We start from the raw sequence: 15,873 nt of genomic DNA, 5'->3' as shown, positions 1-15,873 counted from the left end.
TTTCTGCGGTCATTCGCTTAAGAGGAGTAATAATTAAGGCCCGCACCGCCACATTGCTACACCGCCACACCACCCGTGCACTCGTGGCGGTGCGAAAGCAATACTTTTTTTTTTCGTTACTAACTTGTTCCGAAGCACTGCTTCCTCTTTCTCAACATTGGTTTGTGCACGGCAATTGGAAACAACTTCAAATGACGGCTCACACAGCAGCTTCAGGTGGTGCAACCCAATTCCAAATTGCTCTGCGCAATTCGAGACTTGTCAGTTTGCCTCAGCGGTTGACCACGACATCGCAGAGCCTGTATCCGACCAAGCAAGTGATCGAGGCACCTCCGGTCGCGTTTGCCAGGAGAGATTTTGGACTGAAAGCACCGCTGCCAGCTAAATCCAAGTCTTCTCATGTTGTTGTTGAACAAGTGGACACGATTGAAGGATTCACGTCGTTCTACCCGGCAACCAGGTTTTACCGCACGCTCAAGCGGGTGCGCGAACTCAAGAAGCCGGTAAGCCAGCCACAGATATCACCTCAGAGCTTGAATCAGCGATTGGCTGCAAACAGTGCATCATTCTCGAACCTATTGTCGAATGACGACAAGATTACGGAATATTATGCCGGCAAGACCTTACTCTACGTCTGGGCCGAACAACAACGAATCAACAGCAAAACCAAGGGTGAATTCAAAAGCATAGGCAAGAAGGAACTTGAAAATTCCCTGAAAGTGACTGAAGAAGACATTAACTTGCTAAATCAGATTGCTAAGCAATCACCCGGCCAATCAATCAATCAATCTCCTCCTGCTACCACAATACCATCATCTTTTTCATCCAATCGCACAAAATACGAAACTGGCGCACATGATTTGGAAGTCTTTACGCACTCGGTCCGGGCAAATGCTGGATTGTCCTATTCACTTAAGGGTAGGGCTTACCGGACGCCCTTGTCTGGCGTGGTCGAACAAGCCGTGTTCTCAGGTCGCGAGTTAGGTCCGTTTTCGCGCACGTCGACGCAATCGGCCGTACTTCTTGCTGGTGTAACCGCATCGGAAGAGAACCCGAATGCGTCAAGGTTTTCCCGATTCCAAGTCAAACCGTTCACGATCGAGAACTTGGGCGTGTCTAATATCGGTGCCATCAAATTGCACGTTAAAGAAAACAAGCCTGTCGGGGCCGCTGCAAAACGTTCTACCATTGCTTCATACCGAGAACTTAGTGACAACTTGGCCAAATACGATTCAGTTCGCATCTCTGAAAGTAAAGAAACTGATGTCAGTAACAACAGCAACAGTAGTAATCAGGTTTCCGAAGAAGAACTTTACGAGAGGTTAATTCATTCACTCAAAAACGAAAATGAAGATGAGAAATAAGTAGATACAATAAAATGTACCATATCATATGAATTCAAATTTGAACATACAAACAAAAAAAAAATCAACTGATTCACACAAGCAAAAATTATATCCTTTTGACTTCGCCTTGTTCTTTTAAAAATCAGAAACATCCCATCCAACGTATTCACGTCCAATGATTCTAAACACCTTAATTTCCCCACTCTTTAAATCACCAATCCTGTAACTCTCGATCTTGACCTTACTCTTTTCCCTGTTCTGCTCAATCGCCTTGACCTTGCGCTTCGTGCCATCCCATTCGGTCACGATCGCAACCTGGTCCGGCTTGCCCACTTCTTGCACGTACTTCTGATGCAGGCCTCCCTTATGACCCTGAAACTTGGCGTTCCGGAACGTGATCACGTCGCCAGGCTTGATCTCGTCAAATTGTGAAACGGAAGCGTTCGCCAAATTAGCATAAACCACAGCACCGTGCGCGCGCACACCAACCGGCGGCAAAGCATCGGCGAACTTTCCCACAACGTATCTGACTAGCGTGAACGAATCACCATCGCCAACAAGTTGGCCAACTAGCTTAGTGGCAACTTCAACAACGTGCTTTCCAAACCGGTTGTACGCGTCTTCCAGCTGATCTTGCCTTAGCGGCGGCGACGGCGGCGGCAAGTGCTGCTGATCAAACTTCACGTGTGATGGGTTCTGGCGGTCAAACTGAACTGTGATCACAGACTGCGAATAGTCCTGGTAAAGCACGTACACTTTACGTTTCACGATCCCGCGTCCGCGCCGCGAATGCGTGCTCTCTTCAATTTCGTAAGTGAGTTCACTGTCCCGGTTCTGCAGCGTCGGTGGGACCGATTCCGGAATCGCCCACCACCCTGTGGATTCTGAAAGGTCAATATCACGGGCAATAAACCCACCTGAAACTCCACTAGCATCCAATGATTGCCTGCGGCCGTGATCAAAAGATCGACTAATTTCAGATGACTGCCTGTAATCAATCGATCTTCTTGTCTCCAATGATCGTCGTGCTCCAGGGCTTGATGGTGGCGGTGGTGGAGGCGGTGGTAGCGGCTGGTGCTGCTGGGCTCGTGGTGGTGGCGGAGCACCGCTTGGCGGCGGCGGCAGAACAGCTGTTCTGGGTGGAGGTTGCTGGTAAGAAGCAGGAGATTTGACGTCCACAGTTGAACTCGCATTGGCATCAGTATCGTCATCTGCTTCATACCCAGCAACTTCGCTGTCCGAAGAAACATACTGCTGTGCCTGCAATGCCAAATGGTCAATATCAACAGTAGAATGCCTCTTGTGAGATGGGTGCGTCTCGTTGGGGATTGGTGGTGGCGCAAAGTGCTGCGGTACTGGAGGAGGAGCGTAGGTCACCGGTGCAGGTGGAGTTGCATGCACAGGAGACGCTGGCACCGGAGGCACCGGAGGCACTGGCGGAAGCGTGCTGGCCCGAGCCGGAGGCGCAGGAGGGTTAAAAGGTACCGGGGGTAACGGATGACCAAGAGATTCAACTTCTAACGTCTTCGACCTTGCTACAGGCAAAGTAGGAACAGGCGGGATTGATGGAATTGGAGGTGGTAGACCAGTAATGTTTTGAGCGTCTTTAGATGGCAAAAAAGCTTCATCTGATTCATCAGTGTTTTGCTCAGCTTCGGCTTCATATTGTGAGCTAGGTTCTTCAATTTCTCGGTCACTTGCGACGTCATTGCCAGTTGTTTGACTGAATTTCTAGTTAGCTTGTAGAAATGTTAACAATTTTTTTTTAAATACCTGAGGTTTATAGAATTAACACCTTTGTTAATTTTATCCACTTGATCACCCTTGACTACAGATACGTTTGGCGCCGCCGGCGTAGCTACCTCTTTCTCTTCCTTTTCCTCTATGGGAGTTTCTTCTTCGTATTCATGATCATCATCTTCATAGTCTTCATCTTCATCTTCATCTTCATCTTCATCTTCATCTTCATCTTCATCTTCATTCTTTTCCACCTCATCTTGTTCTAATGTTTTACTTTCTTCCTCTTCCTCTTCTTCTTCCTCTTCTTGTTTTTCTTGAGCTTGCGGGGCTGCAACTGGTAATATGGAAAATGGTCGTTGCTTCACGTACTCTTTCTCCTCCTCTTTAACTTCATGTTCCACATTTTGAGCATCGTGCTTCTTGGAAGACTTGTATACACTTGGAATTCCTACTCCTAATGGCATTCCGGGAATACCAAACGGGAGTCCCATGCCTCCAGACATCTTGGCCATGCGTTCCCGAATTGCCAGTCTCCTGGCAACTTCTGGATCAATCTCTTCCTCTTCCGTATCTTCCCTGCTCTTGCCATCTCCCTCTTCCTCTCCCTCTCCCTCTCCCTCTTCCTCTTCCCCTTCCCCTTGCCCTTGCCCTTCTTCCTCGTCATCCCGTTCTTGATGGACCAGCGGTTCATCAACAATCGGCTCAGCGTATACATAATCTTCACTCGATGGAGGCAACTGTGCACTCTGGTCAATCGATACTCTAGTCGGTGATGTCGGAACAAATTCTGCCGACACAGGAGAAGCCACATCTTGCTCGCCTGTGTCCTCAGCAATGGTCGCCACGGTCGTTCCAGAATCAATACTGGTTCGCGCTTGATCAAGGCTTCGACGCGGCTGCTCCTGACTAGACCGCCTGCCCGATTCCTCAGCCCCATCAACATGAGTAGATTCATCATCTTCTACAGCTTTTTTAGTCGTCGTCTTTGACCTTTTCTTTGTAGCCCGAGATTGTTGTTCTAACTGCATTTGTTGCAGCAGTGCAATCCTATCCTTCAAACTTCCGCCTGTCACGATCGGCTCATGTGAATTGTGAGACTCTTCTGCATAAATAGTCCGATCATCATCCAAACTACCACGAGGGCTGGTATGCTGCTCTGGCACCAATTGCGGAGAGGTTGCCAAGGGCTTAAGCTTCGCTGGCGCTGTCGCTGGTGCGGGCGTGACAGGAACATACGCTGATGGAGCAGCAGGAACATATGGTTTTTTCACAAAAGACTGCAGCTTAGGCTTTGCTTGTGGATTCAAAGGTGCCGCATTGGTATTAAACGCCGCGATTCTGTCCCTAAACGAGCTGTGACCTGCCCCAGATTGGGTCGGCTCCGAGCTTGCCGAAGCAGCAGCAACAGCAACAGGCACTGCAGAAGGAATGACAATTGAAATATTCTCTGACTCAGCAGAAACCAGGTGTGCCGATTCTGACTGTACTTGGGTGACTAGATCAGGCTGTTGGTGTTGGGCGACCACGGGGGCTTGAGTTTCCGAAGTGGCCGCGGTCGACGACTGAGGCGAAGCCACGACCGGGGCAGCAGCTGATTTTGTCGGCCTGGAAGGATGACTAGGAACTTTTGGACCTTCATCCTCTTCAAGTACTTCAACAAAATTTCGCGGGAAAATGCCTTCTTGAAGCGCACTAGAAGCGTCGAAATATCGGCCACTCAGCCATTCGTCGTCCTCCTCTGCAGTTACAGTAATGATCTGCGATACCGGGAACGACAAATCGTCGGGATGATCGGAAACGTACTCATACAAGGCACGCACCTTGAAAGGAGGTGATCCGGGCATGATGTTGCGCTTTACAAATCAAAACAGCGAGATTTTTCAACTAGCTTGTTATTCTTGAATTGCTTGTCTGAGGTGGGGTCGATTTGGCGATAAGTACTCTACCAACTAGTTAACTTGTATTAGTTTAACGAACCGTTGTAGTCCCTTGCAACAAATCCAGTAATTTATGGCTTAATCGCCAAACTATATGCTCACTTGTGTCGGATTTCGCCGTGGATTACGTGATTCATTACTATACATGAAAACTCTTTTAACATTCGGCACTTCTCATAATATACATATTGTACGACCTTAGTCAACCGGAATTTCAAGCGGATCCTGCTGCCGTGGTGGAGCAGAGTTGTGAGTCACGGCCGATGTAGCAACAAAGAAGTCGCTGGTCTTTAATGGCCGCATCTTTAAGTCTTTCGGGTCTATAGCCTCAACGTTTTTGAGGTCTTTGAAATGTAGTTGAAAATACTCTCGAGCAGCTACCATGGCTGCATCTCTTGATGCTTCCTTGATGTCGCTGCCACTCATGCCCTCCAGATGATCTACAACGGCATCGATATCAAATGATTCGTCTAATGCCGTGCCTTGCAAAAGTAATTGTAATATCCGCTTGCGTTGAATCTTGGCCGGCAGGTTTATTGAAAACCGCTTCGGCATTCTTCTCAGAAATGCAGAATCAATATCATTCGGTCGATTCGTGGCTCCCAGCACGAGAATCCGGCCGTTGGTAGTCAGGCCATCCCAAAGAGCCATGAACTCAGCCTTTAACATGGACGTGGCTTCACCGTCGTTGGATTGCCGCGCACGCAAAAATGAATCTATTTCGTCAATGAAAATAATGCACGGTTGAATCTTGAGTGCCAGTGAAAAAATGGCGGCGACGATCTTGTTTGACTCGCCGAACCATTTGTCGAGCACGGTGGATATACGGATGTTTAAGAAATTGGCGGACGATTCGGCTGCTAATGCCTTGGCTAACATGGTCTTGCCACATCCCGGCGGGCCGTAAAGTAAAACCCCTTTTGGTGCTTGAAGAAGAGGAGAGTTGTGCGTGAAAAACGAGGGCCTATGTTTATAAATATGGATACCGTTAGCAATGCACCCAAATTTTTTTGTACTGTATGAGTTGGAAAAACCTCACAGTGTTAGAGGATACAAAACACTTTCTCTTAAATCGTTAATTATATCGTCTAGACCACCAATATCTGCAGTTTGTCAGCCATTTTCAATGGTTTGAGCTGGATTTGCTATACATACCGTCAAATCCGACGTGAATGTCCTCCGGTGAAATCACCTCGGCCATCACGACTTGTTCATGCTCATCAAGATCAAGCGTTAAACCGGGTCGCCGATCAAGAAATTTTTTCAATGCGGTATCTTGCTTCTGTTTTTTTTGGGTCGAACGTGAATCCGTGAGATCTCTTATCGCTTTCCAACCGTAGTACATGGCAATCGATGTTACCAACACTCCGAGAGCTTGCTCGGCAAGAAAAGGGAGTAATCGTCTGCCTTGTGCCATAACTATTGACCCTTTTAAAAGAAAATAAATATGGTGACTTTCAACCGTGTCGTAAATTATTATGATCTAGCCGGTTGCTGTTCACATTGCATACCGCGAATTTCAGCTAATGCGCCATGTAAATATGATATATAGTAATTCCCAATTTAAAATTTTTAATATATCTAAAATCACATACACCAACTAGAGCAAAAGTCAAAGAATTTTAGATTTATTTGGTTTTTTTTTTCGACGGCAATGTCATTGACATAAACAGGGTTCAGTGCTAAATTTTTTGTTTTTTTCCATGATAGTTCGTGGAATATTTAGGCTTGCTCAAGGCATTAATCAACGTACTTGCGATAAACATTTCTCAACCTGCCTGACGATTCAAAAATCAGAACGAAAAAAATTTGCCATGGAAAGCTCAAACTATGAACTTTGGACCAAAAAGGCTTTAATTGACCGTATAAAGGCTCTTGAACATTTGTAAGAGTATTTCCTAGTAATATTAAACAATGAAGTGCGACTAAACTCCAAATTACAGAAATAGTCAAACTATTCAAGATTCCAAGCTCGCTATTAAGCCAGGCGACAAGGTTAAGACGTCAGCAAAAAGGCCAAGGCCGTTTGATTTTAGTCGACATTCAACACGGTTTATTGCTTTGCGGTTTGCATATTTGGGGTGGAATTATCATGGATTAAACATTTTGTTGCAGGATCCTGCCCCGCCTACTGTGGAAGGAGAATTGCTAAAAGCCATGGAAACATGCAAGTTGATTGAATCTGCGACTGATTTGAAAGCCTGTGAGTTTTCTCGGTGCGGCAGGACTGACAAGGGAGTCAGTGCGCTTTCACAAGTGGTTTCACTCAGGGTCAGGTCACGACTAAACCCGGAAGAGCAAGCCAACGAGGATAATGATAGCAAGGAGTTATCGTACATTGTCATGTTAAACAAACTACTACGACCTGATATTAGGGTGTATCAAGTGTGCTTGCATCCACCTGAAGGATTTGATGCCAGGTTCAGTTGCAAATCTAGACATTATAAATATTTTTTTACATCATACAAGCATGAGCCTTTAGACATACAAGCTATGAGAAAAGCAATTACATATCTTATTGGCGAGCATGATTTTAGAAATTTTTGCCGAGTGGACGGATCTAAACAGATTGATAACTATGCACGCACGATTCTTAGAGCTTCAATATCACCAATGGACCTGAAAGTAACCGAGTCAGATGACGAAGTTTTTTATGTTTTTGATCTTCAAGGCACCGCATTTTTGTGGCATCAAGTGCGGTGCATTGTTGCCATTTTGTTTCTTGTCGGTCAACGTCATGAACCGCCAGAGATCATTCGAGACTTACTCGATGTTGATAAGTTTGCATCCAAGCCGCTGTATGACATGGCGGCAGACATTCCATTACTACTTTACAACTGTGAATTTGGCGATAATGTTAAATGGCAAAGCATTGCCGATTTAGCATTACCAGATGAAGCCGAAAAGCAAACTAGCGGTCTTAGAATCGATGTGGAAAAGACTTGGACGGATGGTGCGATTAGAAACCATTTACAATCAATCGTGCGTGACCGAATATTTGAACTAACACCTCGGTTTGCTATCAAGGATACAAGTACGAAGACTCAGGTTGCATTAGGTAACGGTCAAGTGAAGTATCTGACCGAGTACGTGCCATTGGCGAAGCGAGAACGCATGGATCATTTCAGCGTGTTGAACAAACGGTGGTTAGAAAGAGCGGTCAGAACCGGGAAAAGAGATTCAGACAACAATCGAATAGAACGAGAGCAGAGTGATTTGTCGTGAAATGTATATATGGAAAAGGAAAAAAAAAACACATCATTTTTAGAACAAAAAAGTTCGTTGCAATATAGACAATTTGTAGCTGTTAGAATAACCCTAAGCCAATGCGTTCCAGAATATGGATTAGCTGTTCCATGTAATTTCCTTCAACTAAAATCTGAGAACAGCAGTTGAGTGTCACATTTGACACGTCAAGGTCTAATGGATTTATCTCATACGATAAACAAAATTAATTATATATAACGACATATTTTTATTATAATGAAATCTATTAAAGATTCCAAGTTACTTAGAAATGGCAACCAAATAATATGCCGCACGGCTCCAACATCAAATGCTGTAAAGTATACAGTATCGACAAAAGTAAAGTATTTGACGGTTGCATATGTCACTGCAATCAGTATTCGAATATTTTTTATTGGGTTGTTTATTTTATCTGTATGGTTACGACTTGGGTATACACGGCAGCAACAACATGTCGCATTACCTTACGGGTATTCCACGTTGATTAGTTCGCATAGTCAAACAATCAAGCTCTTACAGACCGGCCAAGAGATTACGAGCTTGTCATATGATTTGGTTATTTTTTTAACCGGCTTGCTTTCATTATTTGCGTTTTGCAAGCGAACAACGATTGAAGAATCTTTCTTGGTAATGAACGGATTGGGCATTCAATTGACATCTACCGGGCCAACAATTTTTAGCTCTTCCACACAATTTATTCCTGTGGAGCTTGTTCAAGACGTTATATTATACGAAGGGTTTAAGGGGTTTGAGGTTGTTTTTTACATGGCTGTGATTGTGAAGGACCGAAGTCGACTATCTGTAGTATTTCCGGTAAGTTGCAATAATTCGGGGTTGTCTTTGTTTTTTTGGGTTTAACGAATTTTATAGACCTTACTACCCAGAAGAGCCATACTTGAAGAAGTTTGGAGAGATGTTAGAAAATGCTTATTCCAGCAGACGGCAGCTCTACCGGCCAAGAGGCCGCCGACAGATAGCACATGGAAAGTAAAAGACGCATTTTGATGTACATATCACATAACTATACTATATTATATTCGTTAACTAGATGATTGTAAATACTTTTGCGATCAGAGTCAATACGAAATTAAATCAGGTCTACACGTTGTGAATTCATGTAAAGGTTGTTCATAACGTGATATTTCTTTAGATAAATATATTGTTACAAAGAAACTATGCACAAAAAAGGACTTTTTTCATCTACTATTAATCGCTTTTTATTTTGCCATTCATTAAGAAAATAAAAAAAAAATCGATAAATTAGCTTCCCAATCCAAACACGTTGTTTTTAAATTATTAATTTTTTTTTTACTCCCATTCACCAGCAGCCTCGGCAGTGATAGCCGTGGCATCGAAGCCAGCGGCCGGGTTGGCAGACGAAAGGTTGACGTCCCATTCCTCGTTGATCTCGGCAGCAGGAGCAGCCTCGATCTCTTTAGCCGGAGCGGGGATCTCGACAACGTCCTTCTCGGCCTCCTCAGGATCACGGTAGAAGTAAAGATCTGGCATAACAGACCAGGCCTCGTATCTGGGCAAAACGCCTCTCAGTCTCAGGACTTCCCGAGCAAGTAACCACCAAATCAGACCGATGGAGTGCTTTCCCTTGTTATTGGTAGGGATGGCAACGTCGACAAAGTCGGTAGGAGAGTCAGTATCGGCAAGGGCAATGACCGGGATGTTGACGTAAGAGGCCTCCTTGATGGCCTGGGCATCAGTGCGAGGGTCAGTAACGACAATGAGTCTGGGCTCTTTGAACGATCTGGTAATGTAATTTGTGAAGGTACCAGGGGTGAATCTGCCTGCAATGGCAGTGGCTCCAATGTGAGAAGCGAATTTCAGGGCCGCACGCTGACCATATGGACGAGCAGACACAACAACAATATCAGCCGGGTTTGGGATGGTGACCAAGATTCTGGCAGCAAGCACAAGCTTCTCCCTGTTTGAAAACATTGGTTAGACAAATAGGGTCTTTTTGCCTTATTTTTCTTTCACATACCAGGTCTTTCCAAGATTGATGACGTTAACACCATCGGCACGGGTCTTGTAAACGTAAGGCTCCATATGAGTCTGTAATGAACGTTAGCCCAAATCCGCAAAAATTTTTTAAAAAAAATAATAAATAAAATCGGTTTGAGATAAAAAGTGAAGGTCCATAGTAATCATAAACCATGCCAACACGATGTAATAGAAGATATTGAACTCAAATGACTTTTACTGAAAACATCTCTGCAAAAACTGACACTAGCACTGTAGTTCTCTTCTATTGTACGTTGCCAACACAGACATGGTGTAGATCTCTTATGAAACTTCCGATTTAAACGATGATTGATGCACACACCTGGAGATTCTTGCTTCCAAGATGGACCTGAGCGGCCAAAAGGAGCTCAATGTCCTGTTGAGAGGGGTTCAAGATAGCTGGAACAGGCATTGCTGGTGGTGAAGGTGGTGATGAGTGGAAAGAACTTGCTAGGATTGACTCGAGGACTCAGCTGAGAATAGGGCACCAGCGCTAGGCGTTGTGAGCACTTTGGCGCGGTTCGGTGGATGCAAGTTGTTGTTGACAGCAGCTCGCAGGCGCTGCTTAGCTGGCCGCCATTTGGGCCTATTGTGCGTGACTGCGTTTTGTTACGGGAGCCTGCGCCCGGGAACGAGCCCTAAAGACTTACACGCTGGCTGCACGTGCCGCTAGGGCTAATACAAGCACTTGGCACCACGTGACTTTTTGGCACGATTTTCATTAATTAATTAACGTTGACGGCTTGCATCCGTTGGACGGCCCAGGTCATGCGTCTGTAGATAACGGCTCAGATTATAAAACAGGATTCTTATACCAAAGAACGATAATAAGTTTGCACCAATGTCGTACATTAGCGTACTTGTAGTATTTTTTGGTAAAATCCCAATGCTGATTGCCGCAACGGTTCATCCGTATATATATGTATACGCGCCGCTTTGGACGATCTATCAAGGTTTACATATATACGTAATTTATTTGCCAAAGAACCACTGTGCCGCAACACGTCGCCACGGGCTTTTGTACCAGTAATCAGATTGATTGAGGACATAGTCCGAACGGCATAAAAGCTATATCTGACTTTCTAATTGGAAGGATTCATGGCATCCGATAAGACCGCGGCAGCGCCATTGGTATGTGCTCTCATCCTCACTTGAACTTCATATTCCTTGTTCTTTTTTCAACTAACCGCAAGACAAGTTCTACATAGACGACGTGGTATACACGAACCGGAATAATGAAATTGGGGTGATTCAGGTATGTTTTACCGAGAACTTGTGCAAAAAGTGTTAGCAGTAGCTAATGTATATCCAGAGAACATGGCACGATGTATGTGAAATATTACATGATCAAACGTGGTTGTATTCATCATTTACATATCTTACTGTAGACTGTCCGAGACTATATCGATTGGGACTATGATTCATTTGCTGGGCCGGCCGAGATCGTGTCGCATTATACCCGATGGGGATTGCCACCGAAAGGATGGGTAAAGAAAAATTTATGAAAGCGGCCAAACAGCAAGATATACTAACTTTTTTACAATCAAAAAGTCATTAGTCGCAGAAACACAAGGAAAAAGGCTTATTCCCGATTCTGCGATAAGACTAATAGACCGGGCCCTGTCCCCCGGTGACGTTTGTAAGCGATCTCCGCTCGATACTCAATCTGGCACCATCATCAGCGCATCAGTCACGATATCATTGCAACACACCCTATCGAATCAGGTTGTTCACAACGTGGTGGGAACGGATTTAAATTTTTACCTAACTCCAGATGAAGGAAGATTGGTTTACAACAAGGATTCCGGTGTGGGCGAGATTGATCAAGTGTCGATGCAATTGGCGGTCAAGTTCGCCGACGATTCAATAGCTTGGATTCCGGTCGTGGGTGAAAAACCGTGGGTTATTGTACCAACGGATGCGGACAAAACTGCGCCGCCTGGTGGCATTCCGCCAAGGCACATCATGTTACCGACCGGTTATATATTCCCCAATCAGACTGTTGAATGCCCACGACAAAGCATACATAACGGCATGTGGATTCGCACGCCATCTTCGAATCAACCCATAGATGTGCATGCCAGTAATCAAATCGGTCAAGTTTTGGCAACCAAAATTGGTGAATTTTACATTAATTATCTAAATAGTGATCTAACCTTATGGTCTGATCCGGATGTCGAATATCAATTTTTTGCAGACCTTGATCGATCAAATTGGGAAATTGGTGATCGAGTGGTTTTTAATGATGCGGCGCTTTATGCCAAGTACGGGGTAAATGAAATTGGCTCTGAAAGATACGCTGGGTTTGATTTAAACGTACTTATTGTTACGTTTGTTAATACATCCGTTAAGGTGCTTTGGCAAAATGGATCGATAACAGAAGAGTTTGCTAAGGACTTGGTTCCGTATGAACATATGGATGAGCATGATATCTGGCCCGGTCAATACGTTGGATTCAAGGACCGAAACCAAAAATCTTCAGTCGACCCATTAGATATCGAACTTGATTTTGTTAAGATTGGCGTCACCCAAAGTGTCAATGCGAAAGATCGTTTGGCGCAGGTTCGATGGTTTAACAGTGTTGATGACATTTCACCGGCAAATTTGTCAGCCCAATCTGAAGACGTGAGCATCTACGAAATTGTTCCACATTCTATCATTAACTTCGAAATCGGTGACTACGTATTTCTTCCGCATTGTCCGTTTTTACATACCAATACTAACGAAGACTCGGAACGACCATCAGGAATCATGAGTTCATTTGCTCGTGCTTTTTTGCAACAAGGCAATCTTCAGCTGCAACAGATTGCGCGGTCGTTTTTGTCATTAAGATCGGGACAGACCACTCCTGAGCGAAGGCCTCATGCAAGCCATGCCAGTCCTGCCGAACATGCACCTGATGCTGTTACCGATGCGAGTAGTCATGCCAGGTCTGACGTTTGTGATTGGTTTGGTCAGATTGTAAATATTAATCTTGATGGCACGGTTACTATTCGTCTTGGATTTTTAACCCCGGTTAAAGAGATTGACTATCCTGCGAGTGTTGTTATTCGAAGTCATGTGAACGACGATGAAGAAGATGAAGAAAATGTGGGCTATGATGAAATTTCATCATCTGAATGGGGTGATTTGGATGACGATGAACAGGAAGAGATTGAAGTCGACGATTCTGTATCGGATTTACAAGGCAATGAAGTTGAGATTAATGGAAATTATGACAATAGTTGGATCAGTGACAGGGCAAGCAGTGTTAACGAAGAAGATCATTCAAGCGTGAGCAATGACGACGACAACAGTAACAACAAGGGAATTGTGCAGGACTCCAAAAATGTCGCACTTTCAATATCGCCATTAGCTGACATATCGGGACAAGAGTCATCAAATAGCCAATTCTTGATTCTTGAATCTGCACCAGATGCCAGTCACCATTTCTTAAATTTTCCGGAGCACAAATTAGATCACCGAAGGTTAGCTAAAGAGCGACAGATATTAGAAAAATCTTTACCAGAAGGAATTTATGTGCGCACATATGTTGGACGGCTTGATTTATTTCGAGCCCTAATTTTTGGACCTGCTGGAACACCTTACGAGTTGGCCGCGTTCATGTTTGATTTTATGATTCCATCCGAATTCCCAAACGTGTCGCCGAATTGTTTTTTCCATTCTTGGAATACCAACGGCATTGGACGAGTGAATCCAAACTTGTATGAAGATGGAAAAGTGTGCTTGTCCCTACTAGGCACGTGGCCGGGTGAAAGTTCGAGTGAGAATTGGCGTCCGGAATCGAGTTCGATTTTACAATTACTGGTCAGCCTGCAATCACTAGTGTTAAACAAGTCACCATATTTTAATGAAGCCGGATACGATGCAATCCAGGGCATTTCGACCACGACTGTGAACTCACAGTTGTATACAGAACGAACGTTTGTTTTATCGCGTGGTTTTATTTTGTATGCTTTGCAACATGGCGTGGCAGAGTTTAACCAGGTTATCGAGGACTACTATTTTGGTCAAAACAAATTGTCGGAAACACTGGCATGGGAACGAAATGTACTGGATAATAGCTCGACCGAAAATCAAGAAGAACTCGAAGACGAAGGCGGCAGACTAGTCGCTGCTGATTCCGACAAGAGCGTGACGAGAGTATCAAAGGGGGCGAAAATTTTGTTAGAAGCAAATTATAATAGTTTGCGGAAGATATATGAGGCACGAAATCATGGAGTTTTGACTTAAGTTGGCAACATTTATTTTAATAGCATAATATTTATAGTTGATCTCACAATAAGGACCAAAAAAAAAAATTAAATGGCATAAGGCGCATATTTCCAATATCCAGAATATTTTCTAGCAAAAACGTAAGGCAAAAGAATGCGCTTGACTGGCCAAGGCAAGGTAGGCTAATCTCGATTGTCTGGGGCAATGTGTGACGTAAAAAAAGGCAAGAAAATGAACGGATCAGTATTTTTCTTTGCGTAGGCATCAGACTGATTGATGATTTGCTTAAGTTCAGGCCATTCAAACACGCGCAACCTTTCGGGTGAAAGATCACGAATTTCATCATCCAGGTGCGTGAACAAGTTGTGCTTCATGCCATTCAAAATTGCGCTAAGATTCGGGATCGGGGTCGGGGTCGGGGTCGGTTCATCTTCGGTCTCATGGTGGTGCAATAGAGACTCACCAAACGTAAAGCAATAACCCAAGAAATTATACAAATCTTTGATCGACGGGGTTTCAAGATGGTTGCAAACAGACTCAAAGCCTTCTTTAAAAGCGGAATGAATCTTTCCCATGAAAAATTGCGGGTAAGTATACAGATCATCATGGTCGTGATTTGAGCGGCGGTCATTTTTATTTCTTTTTGCAAGTAAAATGAAAATCGAATTGAAAGAACAATATGTCGTATATCTTCTGGTATTGGTCACAAAAGTATTGGGTATTATTTATAAACAGTTCAGAATCACAAGGTCTTGCCAACCGAATTATGCCCAGCCAAGTGTTTAGTTTCGCTTATTCGCCTGATGCGATTCGGGGCAGCGCCTTGTTCCATATTCCATCAACTTTAGTAAGCAAATATGTTTGACTTTACATTATATATCCAGCTTGTACTTCAAAATCAGAACAGAAAAAAACACATGAGTCAAATATTTTGGGTATTGGTATTGATGCGTTTGTTCAATAAACACGTAATTTTTGTACTAAATTTTGTTGAAGTCGTCGTTGTTGATCTACTATGTAGCTGGTCCTAACTATGCCGTGTTGCAAATCGGATATTTTGAATGAATAGAGTCCCTTTTGCAACATAGGATGCTTTTATAAAATATCCTATGTTGACTTCAGAAAAATCAACAGTTTCGAAATATTACTATTGAGCGAATGTCCAATCTTGTATTTAAATCAAATAATTACATCTTTAAGGTTTACTTGTAAGCCACCGCAAAACATATGTTAAAATACATTTCAACATCTTCAGATTCTTGACGACTCGGTTCTCGTGACTGAATATACAATGATCGGGTTTACCACAATATTCGTTGTAAAGATTTTGCTGAATATTGGGTGACTTGTCCAACTTTGTCATTTCTTCTAAC

General features: G+C 43.9%; 8 protein-coding genes across 8 annotated transcripts; 4 read left to right on the top strand and 4 right to left on the bottom strand.

Annotated features, from left to right (window-relative positions):
• Window positions 1–146: 146 nt before the first annotated feature.
• On the top strand, window positions 147–1,446 carry V1514DRAFT_332046 (mitochondrial 37S ribosomal protein bS1m). Its single transcript, XM_066927783.1, has one exon. It carries the CDS (start codon window positions 192–194, stop codon window positions 1,362–1,364), a length of 1,173 nt encoding a protein of 390 aa, XP_066782913.1. The 5' UTR covers window positions 147–191; the 3' UTR covers window positions 1,365–1,446.
• V1514DRAFT_332045 (uncharacterized protein) lies at window positions 1,353–3,739 on the bottom strand. The gene is made up of 2 exons (XM_066927782.1): window positions 3,120–3,739; window positions 1,353–3,069 (listed from the first exon to the last, which is right to left on the bottom strand). Exons 1-2 carry the CDS (start codon window positions 3,596–3,598, stop codon window positions 1,482–1,484), a joined length of 2,067 nt encoding a protein of 688 aa, XP_066782912.1. The 5' UTR covers window positions 3,599–3,739; the 3' UTR covers window positions 1,353–1,481.
• Window positions 3,740–5,060: 1,321 nt separating this feature from the next.
• On the bottom strand, window positions 5,061–6,662 carry V1514DRAFT_332043 (P-loop containing nucleoside triphosphate hydrolase protein). Its single transcript, XM_066927781.1, has 4 exons — window positions 6,619–6,662; window positions 6,179–6,546; window positions 6,063–6,126; window positions 5,061–5,987 (listed from the first exon to the last, which is right to left on the bottom strand). The coding sequence occupies exons 2-4, from the start codon at window positions 6,438–6,440 to the stop codon at window positions 5,222–5,224; spliced, it is 1,092 nt and encodes a 363-aa protein (XP_066782911.1). The 5' UTR covers window positions 6,441–6,546; window positions 6,619–6,662; the 3' UTR covers window positions 5,061–5,221.
• V1514DRAFT_368077 (pseudouridine synthase) lies at window positions 6,614–8,318 on the top strand. Its single transcript, XM_066929892.1, has 2 exons — window positions 6,614–6,908; window positions 6,967–8,318. Exons 1-2 carry the CDS (start codon window positions 6,727–6,729, stop codon window positions 8,246–8,248), a joined length of 1,464 nt encoding a protein of 487 aa, XP_066782910.1. The 5' UTR covers window positions 6,614–6,726; the 3' UTR covers window positions 8,249–8,318.
• Window positions 8,319–8,404: 86 nt separating this feature from the next.
• Window positions 8,405–9,460, top strand: V1514DRAFT_332037 (GPI-GlcNAc transferase complex, PIG-H component-domain-containing protein). The gene is made up of 2 exons (XM_066927780.1): window positions 8,405–9,082; window positions 9,140–9,460. The coding sequence occupies exons 1-2, from the start codon at window positions 8,507–8,509 to the stop codon at window positions 9,272–9,274; spliced, it is 711 nt and encodes a 236-aa protein (XP_066782909.1). The 5' UTR covers window positions 8,405–8,506; the 3' UTR covers window positions 9,275–9,460.
• Window positions 9,390–10,803, bottom strand: V1514DRAFT_294680 (40S ribosomal protein uS2). The gene is made up of 3 exons (XM_066925400.1): window positions 10,608–10,803; window positions 10,266–10,336; window positions 9,390–10,205 (listed from the first exon to the last, which is right to left on the bottom strand). Exons 1-3 carry the CDS (start codon window positions 10,695–10,697, stop codon window positions 9,578–9,580), a joined length of 789 nt encoding a protein of 262 aa, XP_066782908.1. The 5' UTR covers window positions 10,698–10,803; the 3' UTR covers window positions 9,390–9,577.
• Window positions 10,804–11,383: 580 nt separating this feature from the next.
• V1514DRAFT_320396 (uncharacterized protein) lies at window positions 11,384–14,518 on the top strand (the record flags this gene model as incomplete). The annotated part of the gene is made up of 5 exons (XM_066925997.1): window positions 11,384–11,416; window positions 11,484–11,540; window positions 11,598–11,612; window positions 11,674–11,772; window positions 11,837–14,518. 5 exons carry the CDS (start codon window positions 11,384–11,386, stop codon window positions 14,516–14,518), a joined length of 2,886 nt encoding a protein of 961 aa, XP_066782907.1.
• An 82-nt stretch (window positions 14,519–14,600) lies between these two features.
• V1514DRAFT_86819 (uncharacterized protein) lies at window positions 14,601–15,385 on the bottom strand. The gene has a single exon (XM_066930164.1). It carries the CDS (start codon window positions 15,073–15,075, stop codon window positions 14,683–14,685), a length of 393 nt encoding a protein of 130 aa, XP_066782906.1. The 5' UTR covers window positions 15,076–15,385; the 3' UTR covers window positions 14,601–14,682.
• Between the last annotated feature and the right edge of the window lie 488 nt (window positions 15,386–15,873).

This window comes from Lipomyces japonicus (genome assembly GCF_038497905.1).
Source record: "Lipomyces japonicus strain CBS 7319 unplaced genomic scaffold V1514scaffold_23, whole genome shotgun sequence".
In the NCBI taxonomy this organism is placed as follows: domain Eukaryota; kingdom Fungi; phylum Ascomycota; class Lipomycetes; order Lipomycetales; family Lipomycetaceae; genus Lipomyces; species Lipomyces japonicus.
The sequence above is the reverse complement of the archived record's forward strand: the minus strand, read 5'-3'. Positions and strand labels throughout refer to the sequence as shown.

Coding starts and splice junctions, on each gene's coding strand:
- V1514DRAFT_332037 (XM_066927780.1), top strand. CDS start 8,507: ATGAAATCTATTAAAGATTCCAAGTTACTTAGAAATGGCAACCAAATA. Junction 9,083..9,139: donor GACTATCTGTAGTATTTCCG/GTAAGTTGCAAT, acceptor CGAATTTTATAG/ACCTTACTACCCAGAAGAGC.
- V1514DRAFT_294680 (XM_066925400.1), bottom strand. CDS start 10,697: ATGCCTGTTCCAGCTATCTTGAACCCCTCTCAACAGGACATTGAGCTC. Junction 10,337..10,607: donor TTGGAAGCAAGAATCTCCAG/GTGTGTGCATCA, acceptor CGTTCATTACAG/ACTCATATGGAGCCTTACGT. Junction 10,206..10,265: donor ATCAATCTTGGAAAGACCTG/GTATGTGAAAGA, acceptor GTTTTCAAACAG/GGAGAAGCTTGTGCTTGCTG.
- V1514DRAFT_332045 (XM_066927782.1), bottom strand. CDS start 3,598: ATGGCCAAGATGTCTGGAGGCATGGGACTCCCGTTTGGTATTCCCGGA. Junction 3,070..3,119: donor GTTAATTCTATAAACCTCAG/GTATTTAAAAAA, acceptor CTAGAAATTCAG/TCAAACAACTGGCAATGACG.
- V1514DRAFT_332046 (XM_066927783.1), top strand. CDS start 192: ATGACGGCTCACACAGCAGCTTCAGGTGGTGCAACCCAATTCCAAATT.
- V1514DRAFT_86819 (XM_066930164.1), bottom strand. CDS start 15,075: ATGGGAAAGATTCATTCCGCTTTTAAAGAAGGCTTTGAGTCTGTTTGC.
- V1514DRAFT_332043 (XM_066927781.1), bottom strand. CDS start 6,440: ATGGCACAAGGCAGACGATTACTCCCTTTTCTTGCCGAGCAAGCTCTC. Junction 6,127..6,178: donor CATTCACGTCGGATTTGACG/GTATGTATAGCA, acceptor GACAAACTGCAG/ATATTGGTGGTCTAGACGAT. Junction 5,988..6,062: donor GTTTTGTATCCTCTAACACT/GTGAGGTTTTTC, acceptor TTATAAACATAG/GCCCTCGTTTTTCACGCACA.
- V1514DRAFT_368077 (XM_066929892.1), top strand. CDS start 6,727: ATGATAGTTCGTGGAATATTTAGGCTTGCTCAAGGCATTAATCAACGT. Junction 6,909..6,966: donor ATAAAGGCTCTTGAACATTT/GTAAGAGTATTT, acceptor TCCAAATTACAG/AAATAGTCAAACTATTCAAG.